We start from the raw sequence: 25679 nt of genomic DNA, 5'->3' as shown, positions 1-25679 counted from the left end.
GCTCCCTTTTGAAGCCAGAATACAGCTGAAAATTGCCTGTATGACACACATGGCTGTACACCACAAGTCTCCCAGCTACCTCCCTCAAAAGCTGACTTTATCAGGAGGCTCGAGAAACAACAGAAGCACAAAGAATCTCCTCCTAAAACCTCGAAGATTCCGGAAGGAAAAAACTTACAAGTGCTCCTTCTCAGGAATGGCACCCAGGATTATCTCCTCCACTGCACTCTTTAAGAAAGAAGCAAAAGCCATCCTTATGGCTAGTCGCACTTGAACCCTTTTTTGGTTGTACCGAAGACTATGCACAGACTTTGTATTATTGCTTATTCTGATTGTCTATTGTACTAAGTTGTTTATCAGATTATTACTCTAGTTTGTTACACACCTACTACCCACCACTATCTTGTACCCAAAAGTTTGCTTTTGCCGGTCTATCTTATTGTCTATTCGTTCACAAGTTGTTTATCTGGTTACTATCCTAGTTTGCTACCCACCTACTACCCATTACTTTCTTGTACCCACAAGTTTGCTTAATCTCCCGCTTGTTTCCCTTACCCCGTGTTTACTGTAAAGCGCTCTGATATCTGCAAAGATCTTGTCCGCGCTATATAAAACTTTGAAAATAAAATAAAAAATAAATAATAAGAATTGTACTCAAATGAACCCTTTATGTCATATTAGGATAAGGAAAGACTGGGCAAAAAAACTTGTAGCTGTAATATATTCCTTGCAGTTTGCATGCAGCTCTTTGACGACAGTTAATCACTCACTACTCTATATTAGGATTTTAACTTTTAAACTGCAAGTAACAAAATGAGATCTCTGACAAAAGCGATAACCCCTTGACCTATACATAGTGTATGCACTCTGTGATCTAAATGGGACACGTTATTTGCAGCAGGCATATTAACCCTCTGCACTATGAGGAGTCAAAACTTCCTCTACCAGACAAAGCTCTGGTCTCTCTCCAGGAAGAAGATGAATCACCGGAGTTATCGGGACATTTTTAATGATGCTTGAAAATTGCTGGGACAAGGAACGTGTTACAGCTAAGTCGCATCTGCTGCTTTTAAAATAATTGACATGGCGCCCCCACGCCAAGGCAGCGCCTGGTGAGGTGGCACCGATCGCAGCGCCGTAGAGCCGGCCGACTGGCCCTGCCTGGGAGCTGCTACAGCCACCTACAAGCACCTCTGTTACAGCCCTTGAAGGGCTGCAGGTGCGAGAGCAGCTGAGCACCAGAAAGTGCGGGCAATAAGCGTCCCCTGTGGCTCTGTGCAGGCAGCATGGTAGGAGCCCTGACTACAGGATAAACCTGCAGAATGTGCCTCCTTGCGACTACGTCACAGCAGCGTGGCCGAGGGGAGGGCGACTCCTCCCATTGCACAACTGCAACGAGACACCATGCTCTCAATCAGATGAGCTGGGGCAGAAGAGGGCTGGTGGGCCATGGCCTATATGTGGCGTACTGGTGCGGGTTCTGGGCATCTGCTCACACGTAGATATCCCTGTAGAACACATCATGGTACAGTTACACCAGGTGACCAATACAATCTCATACCTAGCACCGGCCCTGCCTCAAACTGACATTAAAACAAACAATGCAAACGTAAGCCGAAGACAAAGGAAGACTTATCAAAAGTCGGGTGACTTCTCCTTGAAAGACGCTTGGTATTAAGAGAAATAAAAAAAACACAGACATGTCTATGAGGACCGCCTAAACTTCCGAGGGATAAACAGAGGGACTTTGTCAATATTTATTGAACGGGATTCTTGTATAAAATATATGTGCTGCGATGATCAATAGACAGAAGCAAATGAAGGTTATTAGAAGTATTAGGACAGTGACCAGAATCAAACTTCCTCCATCATGTTGAAACAATGTATATATGCAAGTATATAAAACAATATAGAAATATGTTGTACTCCTACTATATGTCCACTAACCTAAGTGCCTAGGGTGTGTGTTCTGCCAAGATTCCTCGTACTGGAAGATCCATCCCCGTTACCTGAAGGGAAAGAATGTAGGACTTTGTCGTGGTCATGTGCTGAACAACCCATGTAGAGATATCAGCAGGCTTCTGGGCCGAAGCATCAGCATGTAGAGACCTCGCAAATGACAGTAAAGCGCTCCAACACCTGGAAACGGATGTTTGTTTACAACAATAGGCATCCTTACCTTGGGCCGAGATCTTAATCAGGCTGCCACTGTTTGTGTGTTATGGATAGCTATGCCACCACATGTACGAAAACAACAAGCACGTTTGCACAACGTATGTATAAACCTTGATCATGGTGTCAAGGTAGCATGATAGTGTTTTTGCTAAGTTGATTCTGTAAGCAAGTATAGTTTCCAAGAAACTAATCTAGACTGTCACTGATGCCTATGTGCGTTAGAATTCATCATGTAAAAGAGAAGGCAACTTTAGGAAAGAACCATGTATGTGTAAAATGACAGGGTTTCCCTCCAGGCCTAACTGACATTCCATCGCTACAACATGTTCACATGTGATTCTCACATAATCTCCTCTTAGGGCAAACAAAGATCTTGGGACCCCAGAAATGATATTTAGATAAGGCTGTACTACTGCTCTATCTCCAAGAACCCCCATCTAGACACCTTATGGTTATTCCACCACCATAACTCTATGAGCATAACACTTTGCAAATAGGCCCTTTTCTCTTTTCCCATCTCCGAAAGGTCTTCTAAGTTATTGTACTTCCATTAATGTCAGTGCAGCCTATTAGCAGAGTATGTTCCCTCTCTGTTCATGTATAACTTGTCTTAGTTCATCCATACGATTTAAAGCAATTCTTAGCAGCAAACACTAAGTGTGTCACTGAAGCAAGTACATAACGGTAATGTACGCAATAAACTCATGTCTCTGAGTGGATGAATAACACAAATTAGTAGATTTATATAGCACAGCTTATTACCTGTGAGAGTATCCAGGCACTGTCAATGGGCACGGGGAGATTAAGTGATTTGCCCAGAATCACAGGATGTTGAGACGACGCCAAGGCATGAACCTGAATCCCCTGCTAAAAATAAATATATATATACACACACACACACACACACTTATATATGTAGTACGCTCCTTAGTAGCTCTTTTCCAACACCTCAACTTCCCAAAGAGTATACAGAGTGGGTCAACTGTGGTATACGTATATTACATGACAAATTGCAAGGCCCTGAGCTTAGATGGAGCAAGTGCAAAATGTCAGAGATCCAGTCTTGCGTAGAACTGTACCAGCAGTGACAATGAGCAAGGCCAGACTGGAAGTAGTGGGTACAGGGCGTTTTCCCGGTGGGCTGGAAGAGTGGGGGCCGGTTTTGGACCCAGGGGGAGGGGGCGGTTTTGTTACAGGGGGTCGGTTTTGCAGCAGTGCTGCAATATCAGCCCCCTGTACCAAAAGCGGGAGTGGTGTTTCCTACTCGCACCACCCACTCCTCACCCCTCCCCAAGGCCATTCGAACTGGTTGCCAAGACTGGTTTCTGTTCCTAGTAACCATTAAGAGTAATGGGGTGACCCAGTATCCCTCAGAACCTGGGAAATCTGTTCCTAGTAAGGCCATGACCATATGATAACCAATTCTTTTCCTATCATTCCAGATTGAAGAGCTTAAAGTCACAAACCATTGTGCCACATTTACTCCTTAAAAGTACACCTATGGGTATGGAGGTCTCCACAGACATAGCAGAGAGCTGCTTTCTAGTTCCAATAGGTAGGTATTAGAGTTCTAGCTCCCAATAAATTTCCCAGCAGCATTAGGTCACTAAATGTACCAAGTTCTAAACATTCCGCCTTGAAGCCCAAACCACCACCCCGGATTGCGTGGGCACATCCCTCCCCATAGTTGCCTTAATATTGCTCAGAATATTTTCCAGGAGAGTGTTATTCCATAACACTTCTGCCAGATATCAACTAAAGTCCCCTTTTCTAGACTGCATCACCAGCAAACATCCAGGACATTAGGATAACATTGGTGCAAATGCGTAGTGTTTAAGTACCATTCATAAAGAAGCTTATTGTTGCCTCCTCCTGGGGAGACTTCTATAAGCCCTGTAAATAGTAGTACACAGCCCCTTCCGGTTCTCTCTGGGAATATCTTTTTTGAGATCTTAGGCCCATCAATCCTGGAATTTCTAGACATTTTGACAAGAGTTATTTTTTTGCAGTATTTTATATAGACCCAAAATCATTCCCCGGGTGCCTATTTGATTTCTGACACATCTTTCCACAGGAGTCAAATCTCTCTAGTGGTTACTTATTTGTTCAAAGGGTGCATTTGTAAGTACTGTAGCCTACTCTTTTCAGGGATGCTGTAGTCTTTCCTACATTGAGCAAATAATAGAATCTCTCCGCCATTGGAACATATCTGAAAGTATTCTGCACACTCCCTTTTTCAGAGTTTCCTCGGGGAAAGGAACATAGTTATTTTGCATCACTAAAGACCCTTTCACATACCCTCCAGTACTGCTTTGATGGTCGTGGATAGATATGCTTGGTGGGGTCTGTGGAGATTTTCCAGCCATGGAAGTTTTCATAGGCCCTATCCATAAACAGCAACATCTTTTCAGCTTCCACTTCAGGCCATTCAAGAATAACTTTCTAATGGACAACCCGAGAATAATAATAATTCCTATTTGTTAGGCACGCACATGTCATTCCCTTAAAGGTTTCAAGGGGCTGAGGGCCCAGAGTCACATGAGATGAGCTGTTGGGATCGAACAGTGAACACCGAGCTTTGTAGTCGCCACTCTGGCCAAGGCGCCACACCTCTCCCAATAATGTGTGAGCATGGCAGAAGGCCTGCACTACGGGGAGAATGTAGATATTTTTCGCTGACTCTGGTCCTTTTACCTGCTTATGTGAAGCTAGTTAAGTCTCACTGAAGAGACTAAAGTCGGACTTGGAGAGATGGGCCAGGAGGGCTTGGAACAGACACAGCATACTTGGGAGGATATTGATTTTGAGCACTTTCATTCTACCTATACAAGATATGTGCATAGAGATCATTCTGTGGACGTCAGACATCATTTGCTCTTTCAGGTGAGCTTGATTAGACCCATACTAAGACTCCACCGTCTTAGTGATGTTTAGGCCTAGGTAACTGAGTAAGCTGGCCACCCATCGAAAATCACTCATTCCCATTACCCGGTCGAGGCCACCCATCACCCTGCGATGTCAAGTTCAAGATTTCTGCTTTGTTCTGGTTAACCTAAGAGCTCAAGACTACTTTAAAGAAAGTCAAGGTGGACACCACAGCTAGAAGTGAAACCTCTGGGTCTCTAGGTATCACCAGGACATCATCCACAAACATGCAGACCTTATTTTGCTGTCCCAAAAATGTAATGCCTCAGACTTTCTCATTTCGTCCTAGAGTCAAATAGGAGAGGGGACAGGGATAATCCTGTTTCAAGTCCTTGTCAAAATTACAGGGATGAGGGGATGTCATTAACTGTGATCTTTGCTTGGGAGTGCTGATAAATACCTTAACTCCAACCTGTGAATTTAGGACCAGAATTCAATCTGGTCAGCAGGGCTTCTAGATACAGCCAGCTAAGCCTGCCAAATATCTTTTCGCATCAAAACTGAGAAGAATGACCAAAATATTTTCAACCAGGTGAGCAATTTTTCTGACGTTATCAATATGCTGTATATCCTTCATACGTCCTAATTGGTTGGCATCAATCAATGGCTGGTCTGGAGTCAGTCTATTTGTCAGGATGTTAGTGAAAATCATTAAATTTACATTAAATAGTGCAATCGGCCTGTAAGTGACACAGATTTCTGGGTCCTTACCTACTTTGTGGACCAGGAAAATGCCAGTGCACTGTCAGCCAGGGTAGCTACATAATAACCATAGATGGAATTGTGCAGAGCAGTTAAGGGTTCCACCAAATCTATACTACTATTATAAAGGAAGAACTTTAAACCTTTGAGGCGGGTAAACTCGGGAACCACAGCGCCAATCCAAACACCCGATACATCGTTGTAATTGGCAGGGTCTGTAGATGGACATAGGCTAAATAAAATAAAAAAATATACGTTATTTAAAATATTTACCTAAAAAAAAAAAGTAGTCCCTTGGCAGTAGCGCCGGCCGGCTGACGTGCGTGCTGACATCAGGAGCCAGGGAGGAGCGGCAGACATCAGCGCGGGGAGGAGCGACGGACAGGCGGGGAGGAGCGGCGGACAGGTGGGGAGGAGCGGCAGACAGGCGGTGAGGAGCGGCGGACAGGTGGTAAGGAGCGGCGAGGAGCAGCGGATAGGCGGGGAGGAGCGGTGAGCGACGGATGAGGTAGGTGAAATACAAAAGCTACATGCGGGGAGGAGCGGCGAGCGTAGGTGAAATACAGGTGGGGAGGAGCGGTGAGCGTAGGTGAAATACAGGCGGGGAGGAGCGGTGAGCGTAGGTGAAATACAGACGGGGAGGAGCGGTGAGCATTAAGTGAAGCAAAAGAGGTAGCAAACGGCAAAAGTGAGTGCATTACAAAAGTTAGAATCGTGAGCCAACAACATACAAGAGGTAACAAACGGTGCATTACATGAGGAAAAAGTGGCGGGGAGGAGCGGTGAGCGTAGGTGAAATACAGGCGGGGAGGAGCGGTGAGCATTAAATGAAGCAAAACAGGTAGCAAACCGTGCATTACAAAAGTGAGAATCGTGAGCCAACAAAATACAAGAGCTAGCAAACGGTGCATTACATGAGGAAAAAGTGACACGTGCAGGTTACAAACGCGTACAAAGGAAACATAGAGGTATAATACTGCAATATATGAAGGAGGGCTCCGGGGGACCCACGGACATTACAAAAGTGAGTGCATTACAAAAGTGAGAATCGTACAAAAGTTAGAATCGTGAGCCAACAACATACAAGAGGTAACAAATGGTGCATTACATGAGGAAAAAGTGGCGGGAAAGAGCGGTGTGCGTAGGTGAAATACAGGCAGGGAGGAGCAGTGAGCATTAAATGAAGCAAAAGAGGTAGCAAACCGTGCATTACAAAAGTGAGTGCATTACAAAAGTGAGAATCGTGAGCCAACAAAATACAAGAGCTAGCAAACGGTGCATTACATGAGCAAAATGTGACGTGTGGATGTTACAAAAGCGTACAAAGGAAACATAGAGGTATAATACTGCAATATATGAAGGAAGGATCCGGGGGACCCACGGACAACGTCGGGGTGGGGGCCCTGATGCATGATTGCTCCCGGACAAGGTCGGGCGGGTTGCTAGTACTAGATAAAAGCATTTTAAAAAAGTACTGTGAAGCTGCCTAGCTCTGATGATTTAATAAGACACAACTCTCCCAAAGACTTATTAACTTGTAAAACATCAATAGGCTGCTCTAGTTCCTCCCTCTAAAGGGTATCTAGAAACACCATGTTGCAATGCTGGAAGTAATCTTTAATCTCTGCAGCCTTCTCCAAGTTTGGGAGTGCAGAGTTACCAAGGTCCAAATTGTCCTCTTTATCTTTCTTGTGTGTCTTCTAGCAGTCTGAACATGGAGTTGGCACACTAATAGAATCCCTACCTTATTGTTTTTTATAAAAGATCTGACCCAACTTCAGTAGTGACCTCTCGGCCCTATTTGTCGGCAAGACATTCAATTGGCCCCTCAGCTTTGCCAGTTGCCTCTGGCTTTTAATGGAAGAGTTTTTCTTATCAAGGTTTCCTAGGAAAGCTAAATCTTTGATCAATTGATCTTCCATCAGTTTTTACTCCGCTGTTTTAGTTGGCATCATTGTCGCTGACTCCCCTCTTACTGTCATCCCATCTAGTTGGTAATGGGGTATCTCCTTTATTAAAAGAAATCTCGATCAAGTAGGCCAGTTCCTGTTTTATCACCTGGTCCCTAAATATGTCTGGGGAGATTCATCAGTGGGTTCCAGGAGTCGCAAGAGGTCCCTTGCTCCAGGTAACTTTGACATGGGTATGGTCTAATATTGACATGTCTGAGAAAGCTGCATCTAGTGTTCTACGCATTAGAGGGTGAGACATAAGGAATCCTCTACTAGGACCTATGCACAAGGCATTCTGTTATCTGGGAGTAAAGTAAAGTACGCCAGACATCCTCAAGTCTCCACTGGGCCAAGAGGCGTCTAAAGACCCTAGAAGATTCCTGTTGTATGTCCTCCAGAACTACCGCTATCCAGGCCAGGTTACCGAGCTCGGTTAAAATTCCACCACTCCTCTTCCCCCTCCTACTAGCGCACCCTCCCCAAGACCCTCCATTAGCTTATCGAAAGTGGCCTTCAGATATTGGTCCTGTCCAGCATTTGGAGCACACGTTTATATACCTAGAAGATCAACTGTGTCCCCAAATCTGTGCATTCAGGAACCATCCCCGGGTTTCCAAGCATGTGACCTTCCACCCCTTCACACTTTGTTCTTTTCCTAGGATTGCCACCCCAGCCATCTTAGCATGTGCTGAAGCCCAGTATTTAATGAGATATTTCTCATTCAAAAGAGGTCTCTGTGCAGCAAATGCATTTCCTGAAGGAAAATAAGGTGAGAGTTATGCTTCTGAACATGTTTTTTTTAATGGGATGAGCGTGTAACCCCCTGAATGATAAATGCAAGCAACTTCAAAGTACTGGTCACTATGAGGTACTGCCTATTAAAGTGGAATTACTTGACTGTATCACTCTAATTGGAAACAATATCTATGGTGTTGTCATGACTGCGGGGCACGACGGGCTAACATACCAGCCCTTCACATCTCTCTGTCAGTATTTCGGGAGTGAGATGTCTTTGTTATATGTATTTTTATGCGGTCGGTGTCTCGTTGCAGGTGTTTCATACTGCTTTACACACCCTAACAGCATTATTCCTTTTACTGTATTTTACTCCAGTGTACTTACTTTTGAAGTTCCCTAAACACGGGAGGAGACCGATGAGGCAACACATTCTAAATTAGTAGGGTGAGCCAAAGTACCACTTTGCCCCTTTGCCTCTATCCCACGTTCTACGCCTGTCCAAGAGTTGCAGTGGTCACCCACTAATTGTCCCTAATGTTGTTTTTTTAAGGTGTTCTTGACTATTGTTGTACCCTCTCCCCATTTGTCACCCCACTCCAGGTCCCACTAAGGATTGGCAGTACCTCCGGCCTGCCATTGAATAACATGTGGATTACGTAGTATTGGCCTACCACAATGTGTAGTTTTTCATTTATAGGTCCTGACGAATTGCATTGCATCACTTTGAGCACGAAGCATGAAACATGTTGACCACTAGGTAGAGTACACTTCCCTGGATCATAGTGACCTCTCCTATTTTGCTTTTATTAGGTAGTTAGCCACACCATTATAAGTGCATAGTGGACTACCTGAACTTTTTTAACATTTTCACCACCCCCTTGCATCTACAACTCACCTAGGGCCCTTCCTCACACCCACAGCACCAACTGGCACTCCGATAAAGAGCCCCTTTTAGGGTGCCCATCAAACATTGCACCGCCAGTTTGACGAGGAGCAAAACCCAGATGATGAAGCATGACACCAAGCTTGCTGGGTGTGTGAGGGTTTTAGTCCCGTAAGGGAGAATTCCCCTCCCTTTCCACCTTCACTACCTGGGACCTGGTCCTATCTTTCTTTCACTCATTTCGGGTACAACGCCTTTGGGGAACTGCGTACTCTTCTTTGTTTACTGAGTTACAGGGCAAGTGCGCTGGACCCCGTTAAATATCGCCCTCCTTGTCCCTTCCTTTGTTGATTACTCTAATTGGAAGACATAACTAGGGGTGGGCTGACTGCATGGAATTTAACTCTGCAGAATTCCGCAGAGTTACATAAAAACTCAACGAGATTCCGTGCAATTCCCCCAATGAGCGGAAATAGTTGCGTCGCTGCTGATGCTGTGATTTAGCGACGGGACCATGTCTGGGGTGAAAGATAAGTGCAAACAGCACCACATGGCACACCACAGGGCGCAGCTAATGGAGCTGATTTTGCTACCGTTTGAGTAGATTTTTTTACTCGAGCAGCAGCCTTCTAGCTGTAAATGTTTGCAACTGCCCATACTAGAAAAATCGCGCCGATGTCCTAGCGATTGGAAATCACACTGGGATATGGCAAATCTCTCTCTTGCTCGCCAGCTTACCATTCCAGAGCCACGTGCCAGAATAAATGATACCAGACGGTGCTTGGCAGAATTTGGCCAGAACTAAGTGTTACTAGAGTAATGCAGAGTCGCCAACATTCCACAGGTAGAACAGAATATTTCGTCCACCCTTAGGTGTAACTTAGGAGTCCCAATCAAACCAGAGCTGCCGACCTTTAGACCGTGGAACCAAGTTCGAGTCTCGGCATCGGATCGATAGCCTGTGATTCTGGGCAAATCACTTAATCTCCCTGTGCCTATCAAAAAATGAATGTGCCCTTGTATAATGTAACTGGTGGTCATGTAAAGCGTAACGATATCTTTGAGTCGAATTTGTGCAATATAAAACTGCAAAAAAAACATATAACCAACAGTGGAACCATTTCACCCAATGCGCCTGAGATACCAAGGTGAAGTGAAGTTCTCCCAGGCTCTGTTGCTCCTTTTACCACTCCTCCTGCAGCCCTCAATCCACAGATGTCTCCCAGGTTGAGTAGGACCTTCCATGGTCCTGAAGTAATTAGGTCTAATTCCGAACTGGGCCCTCATATTCTGATGGGTCCTTCAGCCCAGTGGGTCATTTGCTGGCTGATATAAGGCTGCTGATTAGGTTTCTCCTTTTCTTCTCAGTGTCTTCTTGGGAGGGTCTCAGCTAACACAACTGAAGTGTTCTCTTGGGTGATTATTTGTTGGGCTGATCAGGTATCTCTCCAGTTGTGTCTACTCTTTAGTGCGATGATTCAGTCACAGTAGTTCCTTAGCTTCCGCCCAGGAGCAAACTGATCTCATTTTGCCTTCCACATAAACATGAAGTGGAAAAGATGCCTCAAGCAGTACTGGATTATTTCTTTCTACAGGTGGGCTGTTAGTGGTTCAAATTCTAATCCCTTCCAAAGTTACTGTGGACAAATTGCGTAAAAACTTCGATTTTGGTGCCATCTACATTGAGATCCCATCTCCGATGGGCCACAGAAACAATGTTTTATTTTAGAAGATAGCAGTAAACTCTTGTGACGAGAACAGGTAGGGGCTTGTTGCGGCTCTGTGGTGGCCTAACTGGTGTGTTCTGTCAAGTTTGATATGTTTGGGGGCCTCAGCGAGAGGATGACATTTTCCAGGTAATCATCAATTCTGGATGAAGGCTACCCACAAATTCCAATGTTGTTATTTTCAAAGTCTTATAGTTGACCCTGGAGCTCTCCGTTTATCCCTGTAATAGAATTTTCTGCTTGATGTATTCATGCTCCCCTTCCTGCACAACCTTTGTTCTCTTCTGGCAAGAAGACATGTCCCCCTAATTCATTGAGTTATTTCTTGAGGTCTGATAGTTCTCTCTTACTGTCTGCCCGTAGGCCTACCCAGTCTTCTCTGAGGCCTGTGAACAAGGACTCCCAGTACCGATGGGTGACAGTTTTATCTTACAGTGCTGTATCTTCCATTTTGTTCATGTTGGTTCAGGAGGGAACTTGTTTGGCTTTTTAGATCCTCTCATCGTCTGCCTGGGGGTTCTTCGACCATATGTCTTTGAGGCAATCCTCCTTCTTCCCAGTGAACGAGGTCATCAGTGCTATTTCGGCAGACGGCTCCCACAGCGCAGATCACCTGAGAAGGATGGAAAATACTCTGCCCAGGGGGCCACTCAGATAGCTCTGTTGTAGGAAGGGGAGGGAACTCAAGGCTTCCCCAGAAGCTTGTCCCCAGTCTGTGAGTAGGTGAAGTTCGAGTAGGTTGCTAGTACCATCACTAGGATTCACTGAAGGTTACTTTTGGAGGAAGGATAGGAGGTAAACCCACGGTTCCCGGATCATTGTGGCTCCACATCTGCCAGAGGTCGCCTCTTGTCCAGGCTCTGAAGTTGCTTTGTTCTATGGGTAGGGAGGCAAAGGAGTGCCACAGGTTTCTGCTTATTTTGTTCATCTGGGGCAGCAATGGCACCCCCCACAATCTCTTACTCTTACTCTTTCCCCCAAGTGTAATGGATATCCCCCTCCAGTCCCTAGTTGAATCTATGGGGGCAGGGGCGAGGGGGAGGGATAGCTCTCCTCCCCCACCGTCTCTGTAGTTTAGGCTGGGCCAGCACCCAGAGTCGTCCCAAAGAGTTGTTCTCCTCCTGTTGCTGGGTCAGTCCAAAGCCCTAGGCTCAGGGCACCAATCTCAGGGTCAGCGGGTTCCAGCAGTCCTCCTTTGGCACTGTAATTGATTTCCCCAGGGGAGAGGTATGGAGGCTACGCAGTCTCTCTTCCACCCCCTCAGTTTATGCTGCTCCCGGTAGACTCCGCTGCCACTCTTTATTTCAGGCCCCATTAACCGTCTTGGAGCACTCCTTTTTGATTCTGGACAGGGACGGAGTCTTACCACCTGCTTCACAGTCTGAGGGGCTGAGGTGACTTCCCGATTTGCGATCCAAGCGGGTTGGGTTTCTGGCCCCAGTATCGGGGGGTAAATACTGTTGCCTGGGGCCACAGAACAAAAGAGCTCTGTGGCCTTCTACACCACCATCTTGGCTCCTGACATAAATAACAATTCTGGTACATGAAAACTTTATTGGGATTTTCATTTTTCATCAGGTAAAGAGAACTGATTGAACTTGTTTAGTTTCTGCTGCTTATTAAAGAAGGTTTAAAGCAAACACATTTCCCCTTTGTATAAACCCATGTTTTCCATATAAACAGAAGAGAGACATCTATTTGATTCTTATTAAAGTTAATGTGTCAAAAACTCAATGTGGTCCTTTTTAGAGCTGACGTGAAATGCTCATTACACCTGCCATGGCATACATATTGTATCCTACACATAGTGTACGGTGCTTGGTTCAGCCTCCTTCAGCTATTGCCTTTTCAGACTGTCAGGCCCATCATGCAGCAGCCCATGGGAGTATTTTAGTGTCATCTTTCTGTTGGCTGTTTGGGTGTATTCTTCTGCATTCGTTAGAATGCATGAGGGGCTATTTTTCATCTAGAAGTACACTTTGTTATCACACATTTAATTTGTTGTCTCGTTAATGAATTGTATGCACAAACCAATGCTTTTGTTTTACGCTACAGAAGACGTTTTGTATTGTTTATGTTAGTGATGGAGTATGAGAATCAAACCAATTTTGTTTGCCAATGCTTGTTAATTTAGAAAATACAAAATTAGTAACAATTGTATTCCTTTTACTTATGCATTTAACAAATGTATATTGTGGAATGTATTGTGCGCTCTTCTGGAAATCCCTTTCAAACTAGTTTAGCTTGCATAGCGCTATGAATTTGTCAAAAAACAAACTAGGAGTTTGATAAATGTCAAACATTAACAACATTCTGTGGGCAGGTGGGAGAAGAGGCATCATGGGTGGCATGCAGCGGGAGAGGCTGGCTTTGGAACCCCATTTCATTTCCTAACATTCCAAGACTAAGCACTTAGGAAATGAATGGCCATCCTGACCCTTTGACCCCTTGAGTAGGAGTTGGGAACTTTTTACGGACACCCACACTTAGGCTGAATTACTAAGGAAAGGGAGAAATGTTGTATGTAGTGGTCTAACGACCTTTACCATTAGCCTCCGATCATATAGGATATGTGGGCAGAGTGAATGCTGCTAAGGTACTGGGGATTGGCAGGGGAGGGCACTCCCAGCTTTGGTAAGTGCAGAGGTAAAGTCATGAAAGTGAGTAGTGGGTGAAAGAAGCAGCCCTGACAGTGAAAGCAATGAAGCTGCCTTACCTGCGGAGGGCGGCTGGGCGGTGTGCTTATCAGAGGCGCTGGGCTCATGGCCGACGCTGCGTTCAGGCTCCTCTCCCTTTCATCCTGGTAAATGTTGTCTCGCTTGGCTTCAGGCAGCTGCAAGAAATTCTGCATTGCCCGGAGGTTCACCAGTAGGGACTGTGATGCTACCTTGGGGTCCTCTTCCTTTCGGAGGATTTCCGAGAGCAAGCCCTGTGTGAAAGGGACCACAGAAGAATTGGGCTGGACCACCTTTGTCAAATGCGCCCTGCAGAGCCATCGCTGACTATCTCTTTTTACCCGCTTTAATCTACCTTTAGAACATGAACAGTAATATATATCAGTGGAGACAGATCGCTGAGGCCAAGCACCCAACTCTACTCTTGCTGTTGGCAGCCCTCTTTGCTTTCACACTACACGAACCGGATGTGCTCTTTCCCTGTAGCTGTCTACCCTGCCATGATATCTGAAAAAGCTGACAAATATGTGAGTGTGTGTGTTACAACAGCCTCACTGAGCAGCACTAGTCTGTGTCGTTGTGATGGAGACTCAGCAGCGAAAGAAACAAAGCTTCAATTCATTACAGAAAACAAGTAACATTAAGTAAACTGTGCTCCGTGAACGCTTCACAAATGCGCCCCCTCCCCCTCCCTCGGGAAACAGATTAGGTGATAAATACTGTCAAGTAACCTAACTCCGTATTTTACCTTAATTCTATGATGAATAATTGACCACCAACTGCGACGTGCAATTGTTAACTGTAGAATGACTCCATAAATATCCCGCCAACTCACAGAGCTGCTTGTGGCTGGGCTCTTATGTCGGGGACCCCTGATTTAAGCAGTGAAAGCACAACTCGGCTCTTTGCCGCTGAGAACATTTTTAATAATACAATATTTTCGGGACAAATCTCCCACTAAATAATCATCTTTTAGCTCATGCAGCGACGATACATCACTCAAATCATCCCCGCACACAATCTGGAAATGTACATCTGTCCTATCTTTCACATTTATTTGTAATAATGTAAAGGGGCTGTCTCATTGTTCTCAAACAACATCTGATGAAGTAGGAGTGAAGTCTCACTTTTCCCTCAACATTTCAGGATGAACAAGGCCTCTCGTTCTTCCCAAACATCATCTAATGACGTAGGTGACTGTCTCTCATACTTTCCCCTAAATAATTGATACAAAAATAATCGGCTTTGTTATTTCAAAACATCGTCTGATGAAGGAGGAGATATTTCTCTCTCAAATTCTTCCCCTAAACCAACGGTTAATATATGAGAGACGTTTTGTTGTTTCTAAATACTACCCGCTATCCCTCATTCTTTATGAGAAATCATCTGATTAAAATAGGACACGTGTTTCATTTTTCCTAAATATCGTCTGAAGTAGGAAAGGGGTCTTTAATTCTTTCCAAAACATGATCTGATAAAATCGGGGGTATTTCTCTCATTATTTCCAATAAACCATCTTCTAAATGGTTCATTCTTTCTAAACATTAACTGATGAACTCACAAAGCTGCCTCCCCTCCGTCCCAAACATCATCCAATGAAGTAAGCCAACTGCCTCCATCTCTTTCATGACACTATTGAGTCCTTGTACACCATCTGAGACGGTCAGAGAGCTGCCTCAACCCTCCCGTTCTCTAGGCACTTCCATGATCTGCGCCAGTCAACCTCGGCACTCCCCATCACAAAAGGTAAGACATAATCTCAACGTTCACATTCATTGTCCGAAGAAGAAAGGGAGGCTCCCTTGTTTCTTAAGGCCTACAGACGCCTGACATTCACTGTGTGATCCGGTCGGAGTCCTGCCACTCATATTCCCCTCATCATCTAGTCAAGTGAGGCAGCTATCTCACAAACGTCAGTCACATTATGTCTTCAGAAATATAATCCGATGAACAAGTGCGAATACAAATGTCCTAGGATGTCACCCGGACCTTCAGATGACTTCTTGCTGTCTGCGCTACTTTTGGATGGTTGAGATAATTCCACCTAGATTCTCCATTTAGCTACTTCATAAATGTGATACTCTTGTCACTATTTCAGGCAAGCTCTGTAGATCTGGAGGCCGGAGATTTGCTTACCTGGCCCCCAAGCTTTGGAACTCTTTCCCTCTCCCCCTCAAAATCTCCAACTCCCTAACCCTCTTTCGCAAGTCTTTAAAAACCTGGCTCTTCCCCCAATCTGTCTAGTCTCTCTGTCTCCTGTACTCTCTACCAGCGCCAGGAAACCCATGGTGTCAGCGCGCTTTATAAGTTCCCCCTACGATACGATACGATACGAAATCCACAGAAGCGGCATGAACTATATGGCGGTGGAGGGACGTCATAGGTATTCTGGCTAAGCTTCACCCTTAATGAATGAATGACTACAGGGGAAGCCCTCCTTCACCTTGACCATGATGCCAGGAGCTTCTCAAAAACTGGGATGCTTACACTGCAGCTGCATCGGGTAGGAGAGCCTTAGACCCCCCTTTATTGCACAAATTGATCCACTTAGGCAGGGAATCCATAGCCCCGAAGAAGACCACAGAGCAGGATTGGCCATAACTTATAGTTGAAACAAGCTGGAAAATAGGGAATGTTATGTCTTACCCATTATAGATAGGCACCAGCATTATTAAAAAAACAAAAAAAAAACTGCTTATGTTTATGGTATCAATGGTACCCCGTATGAAAGGATACTTTTGGGTATCTCCTTAGGTATTTTTAATGCTATCTGGACCTGTCTTGTCATGTTTCAAAATATATCCAAGAACTCCCAATTTCTGGTCGAGTCCAGTGAAGTCGCATTGGCTTACTTCAGCGTGGGGGCCGCCTATGACGAGCAGTTGCGGGTGAGGCAACCCCTCAAATATCTCGTTTCATGTAGGATAGAGTTAGGGATATCATCCTATGCTGTATTAGCGCCCGGACACAGACCCAGCACGTTTTCTGTGATATGGAATCCACAGAAGCCCACAGTGTATGGGGCTTTCTAAAATCTCTAAGGGAGTACATGAGTGTTTCAGGGAGGCACACTTGCTCCTACGTGCATTCATTGTATGGCTTTCACTACCAGTTCAAAGAAACCTCCCCTGCATCTGTTGTTTACACCGAGGTATTAAAAGAAGCCTCAGAATGTTCTTCACTATTAGGGCATCTTTTTAGTACTCTTTCATATTGAAAAGAAATTAGCTCAGGGCCATTGTCTCTCTAAACAGACAACAAAGAGTTCTGTTGTTAAGATAAGTGTTACATCGAGCGCCTTAAAGCAGAAAAAGCCAGTCATTCTCTCTCTCCTTCACCCCTCTTTCTCACACACACAAAGATTTAAAAGACAAACGTGGTTTAGACATGCTAATGTATCAGCGGCACTCGGAAATAATCAGCTCTGCACTCGAGCAGCAGAAGACACTTGTCACAGCCTGCTCTCACGACGAGGTGGCGGCACCTTTGTTCTGCAGCTGTGCACCGGGAGTCTGATTGCGAGAATACCACCATCCAAAAGTGAATGCAAAGATAGAAGTTGTGAAGGAGCTCTCAGAGACTTTTTTAAGGTTTCTCATCGTCCCAATGCATGCAATAAACACATTCTGTTTGTGTTACTTCCAAATCGCGCAGCTTCGCTGGGCGGACAGATTCAGATACCAGGAGTGAAACCACTGCTTCGTCTTGGGGGCTCTGAAGGGCCCCCTATGAAGTTGTCCGACTTCATGACGTGAAGAGGGACCAGGGTAGCCACACTCCAGGCTCTCAGACTAGGGCGACGGTTCGAGGTCGTTGCATCACTTAAATTGAGAGCGAGGCTGGGTGCGAGGCACAGACATCAGAATCGCTCTGCTTTTTGAGGATTGTTCCCTGAATCGCTCGGTCAGACCCTGGGCCGATGCAGAACTAATATTTCCTGTAAATTGTCCTGATTCGATGTGCAGTTATTTGGATTCTTCATTCGCCTTTCTTTCAACGTGACTCCATTTCGGTATCAACTACTGGCGGCGCGTTCACCGTCCCAAGCCCACGCTTTCATCCCGTCTCTAGAAACCTCCAATAATACTACCGTTCACACCCTCACAGTCTCCCTGTTGTCTCACAGGGCCTTTGTAATAAACTCGGTTCATTTTCAAAAGCACGCCTGCCCGCGGTAAACAACAGAAAGGCAAACAGGAGTTTACGTGCAGAGCACGGTTAGGTTTGTCTGTTTCACCTGCATTCCTTTCTGTGCACATCTCTGGACATCTGGGAAGTCACTTGGGAGAGCAGTTGGAATACCAGCTAGGGCGGTCGACCTCGAATCTGGGGACTGGGTTCGAGTCTCGTCAATGACGCTGAGTGATTCTGGTCAAATCACGTAATCTCCCCGTGCCTAACAAGACTGAATGTGCCCTCATGTAACGCAACTGGTGCTCATGTAAAGCGCTCTGATGCCCGATTCGGGTCAAGTTCACGAAAAAAGAAAAATCATCATGGGGACATACGACGAAGCTCATGATTGTGCATTAATGCTGTCTCTAACCAGGGCACTATCCCATACATCTGCACAATAAAGGCAGATTAGGGTAGCATAGCTCTGGAACACCTGTCTTATATGGTGTCATCACAAGCCTTGTTCATACCTCCGGGGCTACAGGGCTCAATCCGATGCTTTGTATGGTGCCCTCGCAACAGGGCTACAAGACTATGCAGCAGCTGCCTTCTATGCCACTCCAGTGCGAGACAGGTTTACACTTTACAGGCTACAAGACTACGCACCAGCTGCCTTCTATGCCACCCCAGTGTAAGACAGGTTTACACTTTACGTGCTACAAGACTATGCAGCAGCTGCCTTCTATGCCACCCCACTGCAAGACAGGTTTACACTTTACAGACTACAAGACTACGCACCAGCTGCCTTCTATGCCACCCCAGTGTAAGACAGGTTTACACTTTACGTGCTACAAGACTATGCACCAGCTGCCTTCTATGCCACCCCAGTGTAAGACAGGTTTACACTTTACGTGCTACAAGACTACGCAGCAGTTGCCTTCTATGCCACCCCAGTGCAAGACAGGTTTACACTTTACGTGCTACATAACTACGCAGCAGCTGCCTTCTAGGGCACCCCAGTGCAAGACAGGTTTACACTTTACGTGCTGCAAGACTATGCAGCAGCTGCCTTCTATGCCACCCCAGTGTAAGAAAGGTTTACACTTTCAGGCTACAAGACTATGCACCAGCTGCCTTCTATGCCACCCCAGTGTAAGAGAGGTTTATACTTTACGTGCGACAAGACTATGCACCAGCTGCCTTCTATGCCACCCCAGTGTAAGACAGGTTTACACTTTACAGGCTACAAGACTACGAACCAGCTGCCTTCTATGCCACCCCAGTGTAAGACAGGTTTACACTTTACGTGCTACAAGACTATGCACCAGCTGCCTTCTATGCCACCCCATTGCAAGACAGGTTTACACTTTACGTGCTACAAGACTACGCAGCAGCTGCCTTCCAGGGCACCCCAGTGCAAGACAGGTTTACACTTTACGTACTGCAAGACTACGCAGCAGCTGCCTTCCAGGGCACCCCAGTGCAAGACAGGTTTACACTTTACGTGCTGCAAGACTATGCAGCAGCTGCCTTCTATGCCACCCTAGTGCAAGAAAGGTTTACACTTTAAGGCTAGAAGACTATGCACCAGCTGCCTTCTATGCCACCCCAGTGTAAGACAGGTTTACACTTTACGTGCTGCAAGACTATGCAGCAGCTGCCTTCTATGCCACCCTAGTGCAAGAAAGGTTTACACTTTCAGGCTACAAGACTATGCACCAGCTGCCTTCTATGCCACCCAAGTGTAAGACAGGTTTACACTTTACGTGCTACAAGACTATGCACCAGCTGACTTCTACGCCACTCCAGTGCAAGACAGGTTTACACTTTACAGGCTACAAGACTACGAACCAGCTGCCTTCTATGCCACCCCAGTGTAAGACAGGTTTACACTTTACGTGCTACAAGACTATGCACCAGCTACCTTCTATGCCACCCCAGTGTAACAGGTTTATACTTTACGTGCCACAAGACTATGCACCAGCTGCCTTCTATGCCACCCCAGTGCAAGACAGGTTTACACTTTACAGGCTATAAGACTATGCACCAGCTGCCTTCTATGCCACCCCAGTGTATGACAGGTTTACACTTTACGTGCTACAAGGCTATGCACCAGCTGCCTCCTATGCCACCCCAGTGCAAAACAGGTTTATACTTTACAGGCTACAAGACAATGCAGCAGCTGCCTTCTATGCCACCAAAGTGCAATACAGGTTTATACTTTACGTGCCACAAGACTATGCACCAGCTGCCTTCTATGCCACCCCAGTGCAAGACAGGTTTATACTTTACAGGCTACAAGACTATGCAGCAGCTGCCTTCTATGCTACCCCAGTCTAAGACAGGTTTACACTTTAGGTGCTACAAGACTATGCAGCAGCTGCCTTCTAGGGCACCCCAGTGTAAGACATGTTTACACTTTAGGTGCTACAAGACTATGCAGCAGCTGCCTTCTAGGGCACCCCAGTGTAAGACAGGTTTACACTTTACGTGCTACAAGACTACGCAGCAGCAGCCTTCTAGGGCACCCCAGTGCAAGACAGGTTTACACTTTACGTGCTACAAGACTACGCAGAAGCTGCCTTCTAGGGCACCCCAGTGCAAGACAGGTTTACACTTTACATGCTACAAGACTATGCAGCAGCTGCCTTCTAGGGCACCCCAGTGCAAGACAGGTTTACACTTTACATGCTACAAGACTATGCACCAGCTGCCTTCTATGCCACCCCAGTGCAAGACAGGTTTACACTTTACGTGCTACAAGACTACGCAGCGGCTGCCTTCTAGGGCACCCCAGTGCAAGACAGGTTTACACTTTACATGCTACAAGACTACGCAGCAGCTGCCTTCTAGGACACCCCAGTGTAAGACAGGTTTACACTTTACGTGCTACAAGACTATGCAGCAGCTGCCTTCTATGCCACCCCAGTTTAAGACAGGTTTATACTTTTACGTGCTACAAGACTATGCAGCAGCTGCCTTTTAGGGCACCCCAGTGTAAGACAAGTTTACACTTTACGTGTTACAAGACTACGCAGCAGCTGCCTTCCAGGGCACCCCAGTGCAAGACAGGTTTACACTTTACGTGCTACAAGACTACGCAGCAGCTGCCTTCTAGGACACCCCAGTGTAAGACATGTTTATACTTTTACGTGCTACAAGACTATGCACCAGCTGCCTTCTAGGGCACCCCAGTGTAAGACAGGTTTATACTTTTACGTGCTACAAGACTATGCAGCAGCTGCCTTTTAGGGCACCCCAGTGTAAGACAGGTTTACACTTTACGTGCTACAAGACTATGCAGCAGCTGCCTTCTATACCACCCCAGTGTAAGAGAAGTTTATACTTTTACGTGCTACAAGACTATGCACCAGACCCTTCTATGCCACCCCAGTGCAAGACAGGTTTATACTTTACGTGCTTCAAGACCATGCAGCAGCTGCCTTCTATGCCACCCCAGTGTAAGACAGGTTTATACTTTTACGTGCTACAAGACTATGCAGCAGCTACCTTTTAGGGCAATCCAGTGTATGACAGGTTTACTCTTTACGTGCTACAAGACTATGCATCAGCTGCCTTCTATGCCACCGCAGTGCAAGACAGGTTTATACTTTACGTGCTTCAAGACTATGCAGCAGCTGCCTTCTATGCCACCCCAGCGCAAGACAGATTTATACTTTAAGTGCTTCAAGACTATGCAGCAGCTGCCTTCTAGGCCACCCCAGTGCAAGACAGGTTTATACTTTACGTGCTACAAAAGACTATACAGCAGCTGCTTTCTGTGACACCCTAGTGTAAGGCAGGTTTACACTTTACGTGTTACAAGACTACGCAGTAGCTGCATTCTATGCCACCCCAGTGCAAGACAGGTTTACACTTTACGTGCTACAAGACTACGCAGCAGCTGCCTTCTAGGACACCCCAGTGTAAGACATGTTTATACTTTTACGTGCTACAAGACTATGCACCAGCTGCCTTCTAGGGCACCCCAGTGTAAGACAGGTTTATACTTTTACGTGCTACAAGACTATGCAGCAGCTGCCTTTTAGGGCACCCCAGTGTAAGACAGGTTTACACTTTACGTGCTACAAGACTATGCAGCAGCTGCCTTCTATACCACCCCAGTGTAAGAGAAGTTTATACTTTTACGTGCTACAAGACTATGCACCAGCCCTTCTATGCCACCCCAGTGCAAGACAGGTTTATACTTTACGTGCTTCAAGACCATGCAGCAGCTGCCTTCTATGCCACCCCAGTGTAAGACAGGTTTATACTTTTTCGTGCTACAAGACTATGCAGCAGCTACCTTTTAGGGCAATCCAGTGTATGACAGGTTTACTCTTTACGTGCTACAAGACTATGCATCAGCTGCCTTCTATGCCACCGCAGTGCAAGACAGGTTTATACTTTACGTGCTTCAAGACTATGCAGCAGCTGCCTTCTATGCCACCCCAGCGCAAGAGAGATTTATACTTTAAGTGCTTCAAGACTATGCAGCAGCTGCCTTCTAGGCCACCCCAGTGCAAGACAGGTTTATACTTTACGTGCTACAAAAGACTATACAGCAGCTGCTTTCTGTGACACCCTAGTGTAAGGCAGGTTTACACTTTACGTGCTTCAAGACTACGCAGTAGCTGCATTCTATGCCACCCCAGTGTAAGACAGGTTTACACTTTACGTGCTACAAGACTACGCAGCAGCTGCCTTCTAGGGCACCCCAGTGCAAGACAGGTTTACACTTTACGTGCTACAAGACTACGCACCAGCTGCCTTCTATGCCACCCCAGTGTAAGACAGATTTACACTTTACGTGCTACAAGACTACGCACCAGCTGCCTTCTATGCCACCCCAGTGTAAGACAGGTTTATACTTTACGTGCTTCAAGACTATGCAGCAGCTGCCTTCTATGCCACCCCAGCGCAAGACAGATTTATACTTTAAGTGCTTCAAGACTATGCAGCAGCTGCCTTCTATGCCACCCCAGCGCAAGACAGATTTATACTTTAAGTGCTTCAAGACTATGCAGCAGCTGCCTTCTAGGCCACCCCAGTGCAAGACAGGTTTATACTTTACGTGCTACAAAAGACTATACAGCAGCTGCTTTCTGTGACACCCTAGTGTAAGGCAGGTTTACACTTTACGTGCTTCAAGACTACGCAGTAGCTGCATTCTATGCCACCCCAGTGTAAGGCAGGTTTACACTTTACGTGCTTCAAGACTACGCAGTAGCTGCATTCTATGCCACCCCAGTGTAAGACAGGTTTACACTTTACGTGCTACAAGACTACGCAGCAGCTGCCTTCTAGGGCACCCCAGTGCAAGACAGGTTTACACTTTACGTGCTACAAGACTACGCAGCAGCTGTCTTCTAGGGCACCCCAGTGCAAGACAGGTTTACACTTTACGTGCTACAAGACTACGCAGCAGCTGCATTCTATGTCACCCCAGTGCAAGACAGGTTTACACTTAACGTGCTACAAGACTACGCAGCAGCTGCATTCTATGTCACCCCAGTGCAAGACAGGTTTACACTTTACGTGCTACAAGACTACGCAGCAGCTGCATTCTATGTCACCCCAGTGTAAGACAGGTTTTTACTTTGCGTGCTACAAGGCTACACAGGAGCTGCATTCAATGCCACCCCAGTTTAAGACAGGTTTACACTTTACATGCTATAAGACTATGCACCAGCTGCCTTCTAGGGCACCCCAGTGTAAGACATGTTTGGACTCCTTGTGCGACAAGACAATACAGCAGCTGCCTTTTTTGGCACCCGGCTGTAAGGCAGGTTTGCACTATGAGTGCTTTAAGAGCCCAAATGAGCAGTCGTCTATGGTACTCTATCTGAGGTCAGGTTTAGACACCTAAGGACTACAAGGATCTGCAGCAGCTATCTTCTATGACCAGGTTAAGACCTTTCTGCAGCTGTGATCTATGGCACCCCAGTGTAAGCCACATTTGGACCATAAGGGTTCTGAGGCCTTGCATGAGCTGTCTTCAATTGATGGCTACTTGAAGTGAGGGTTGGGATTCCGTGGACTGCAATCTTCTGCTGGAGCGGTCTTTTCACAGTTACAAAGTACAGGCAAGATTGGTGCCACTGGTGTCTACAAAGTTAGGCAGGGGCCCTCTAAAAAAGACAAACTGATATTGATTCCAGCTATCTGATCAAGAAAATCAAATTTTGATCTACATAAAGTTCCCCACTTATATAATCCTTTTGAATTCTTGAATATGTCTACAATTTACGCAAGCCTTCCAGTTTCATCTATGTAAATATAAATGTCTTTAAGAAAATGCTGGATGACACAAGGGTTTTCACACTGTATCAAATGTAAAGAGTTTCAATGTCTTACCAATATGGTCTGCACTATAAAAAATGTCAATAAAACAATATATTGCACCTTTGTACATGTCAAGATCATACCCTGGGTGGGGGGGTGGGCCGCAAGGCTGGATAGCAGCGGTCTTCTTCAAAGCCCTACTATAGGCGAGTTTCTTTCCCCAGAAATAGCTCAGGATCATTCTCTCAGTCAAGCGGTCTTCAATGACTGTCCTAACTTTGGGAATGCAGCCTCCTTGCTGAAATAGCCCACACTAGACATAGCGCTGTTGGGTAATTTCCCATTAACCACCTGCCACATCCGAGTAGAATTATGAAGGTTTGTTTGGTGGCACAACATACTAGGATAGTCACAGACAACAACTTGCTGAGCCACACCTAGCCATGTTTCCATGCAAGCGGTGGCAGAGAAACTGCGATACTCGAGGTGGTGTATGATACACTTACTGCATATTCATGACAAATGAACCTGCCTGTCAGTCCACCTGGATTGCACCATGGCTTTTTATTCTACTGACTTTGGGATCCTCATAACTTCTTTAGTGGCTGAGGGCCTAATTTAGATCTTGGCGCATGGGTTACTCCGTCACAACGGTGACGGATATCCTGTCGGACGAAATATAAATCCCATTATGTCCAATGGGATTTATATTTGGATAGACGGGATGTCCTCCACCAGTCCGCCGAGATCTAAATCAGGCCCTCAATTAGTTGGTTCATCTCTTTTCATTCAAACCTCTTTGAGGGTATGAGGACAGAGGCATGCAAGTCCAATCCTGCACCTGCCGCCTCTGGAACACAGGGATCCATCTTGGCCTCAACGTTGTTCAATTTGTACACGGAAGCACTGTAAGCATCAGTAGATGGACTGATCCTCTGTGTTATCCTGTATGCTTATGACATGCAACTGCATTTACAAACAGCATCTTCTTGAAGTCATTAGGCACCTGCAGCAACGCGAGTTGAACAGACAAGCATTGCTTCAAAATGAATTGATTAAAAACTGAGCTCCTACTATACATGACAACGTTTGCAATGATCTGCTTGTTCAAACATGTCTGGAGAAGTTGAGCTGTGCAAGTGAATTACACACCCACTGCTTTAAGACCAAAACTTGGTCCTGTTAGATGCCAGATAATGCTCTTAGAGGCCAAAGATCTACCTCTAAGTATGGGTTGTTGCCCTGGATCCCGTCATACCTTCTGATGCTTCCGAAAAGTGGACACCTTTCTTCGCATGGAAGTTTCTTCCGGGTAACTGCTCTACCCTCAGTCAGCATGTCATGCTGCAAATGCAGGGGTAAGAGTTGACTTCAGGGTCGGTATTCACTATATACTTTGAGACAATACAGGCACCAGCATGGAGAAAGCTCAAAGAAAGCAAATAGTAAAACTGTATGTATGTGTAGCTGTCATTCAAACCTGACATCCATTCAAGTTACA

General features: G+C 45.8%; 1 protein-coding gene across 8 annotated transcripts in view; it reads right to left on the bottom strand.

Annotated features, from left to right (window-relative positions):
- SATB1 (SATB homeobox 1) overlaps nucleotides 1–25679 on the bottom strand; it is a 347355-nt gene that overhangs the window by 139182 nt on the left and 182494 nt on the right. For 5 of the 8 annotated variants that reach the window (XM_086942177.1, XM_086942174.1, XM_086942178.1 and 2 more), the window contains one exon: nucleotides 13819–14031. The exons of the other annotated variants lie outside the window; for them this stretch is intronic. In XM_086942177.1, coding sequence (XP_086798303.1) covers nucleotides 13819–14031 — 213 coding nt within the window. The remainder of the gene's footprint in view (nucleotides 1–13818; nucleotides 14032–25679) is intronic. 8 annotated transcript variants of the gene reach the window in all.

This window comes from Lissotriton vulgaris, chromosome 10 (assembly GCF_964263255.1).
Source record: "Lissotriton vulgaris chromosome 10, aLisVul1.2, whole genome shotgun sequence".
Classification (NCBI taxonomy): domain Eukaryota; kingdom Metazoa; phylum Chordata; class Amphibia; order Caudata; family Salamandridae; genus Lissotriton; species Lissotriton vulgaris.
The sequence above is the reverse complement of the archived record's forward strand: the minus strand, read 5'-3'. Positions and strand labels throughout refer to the sequence as shown.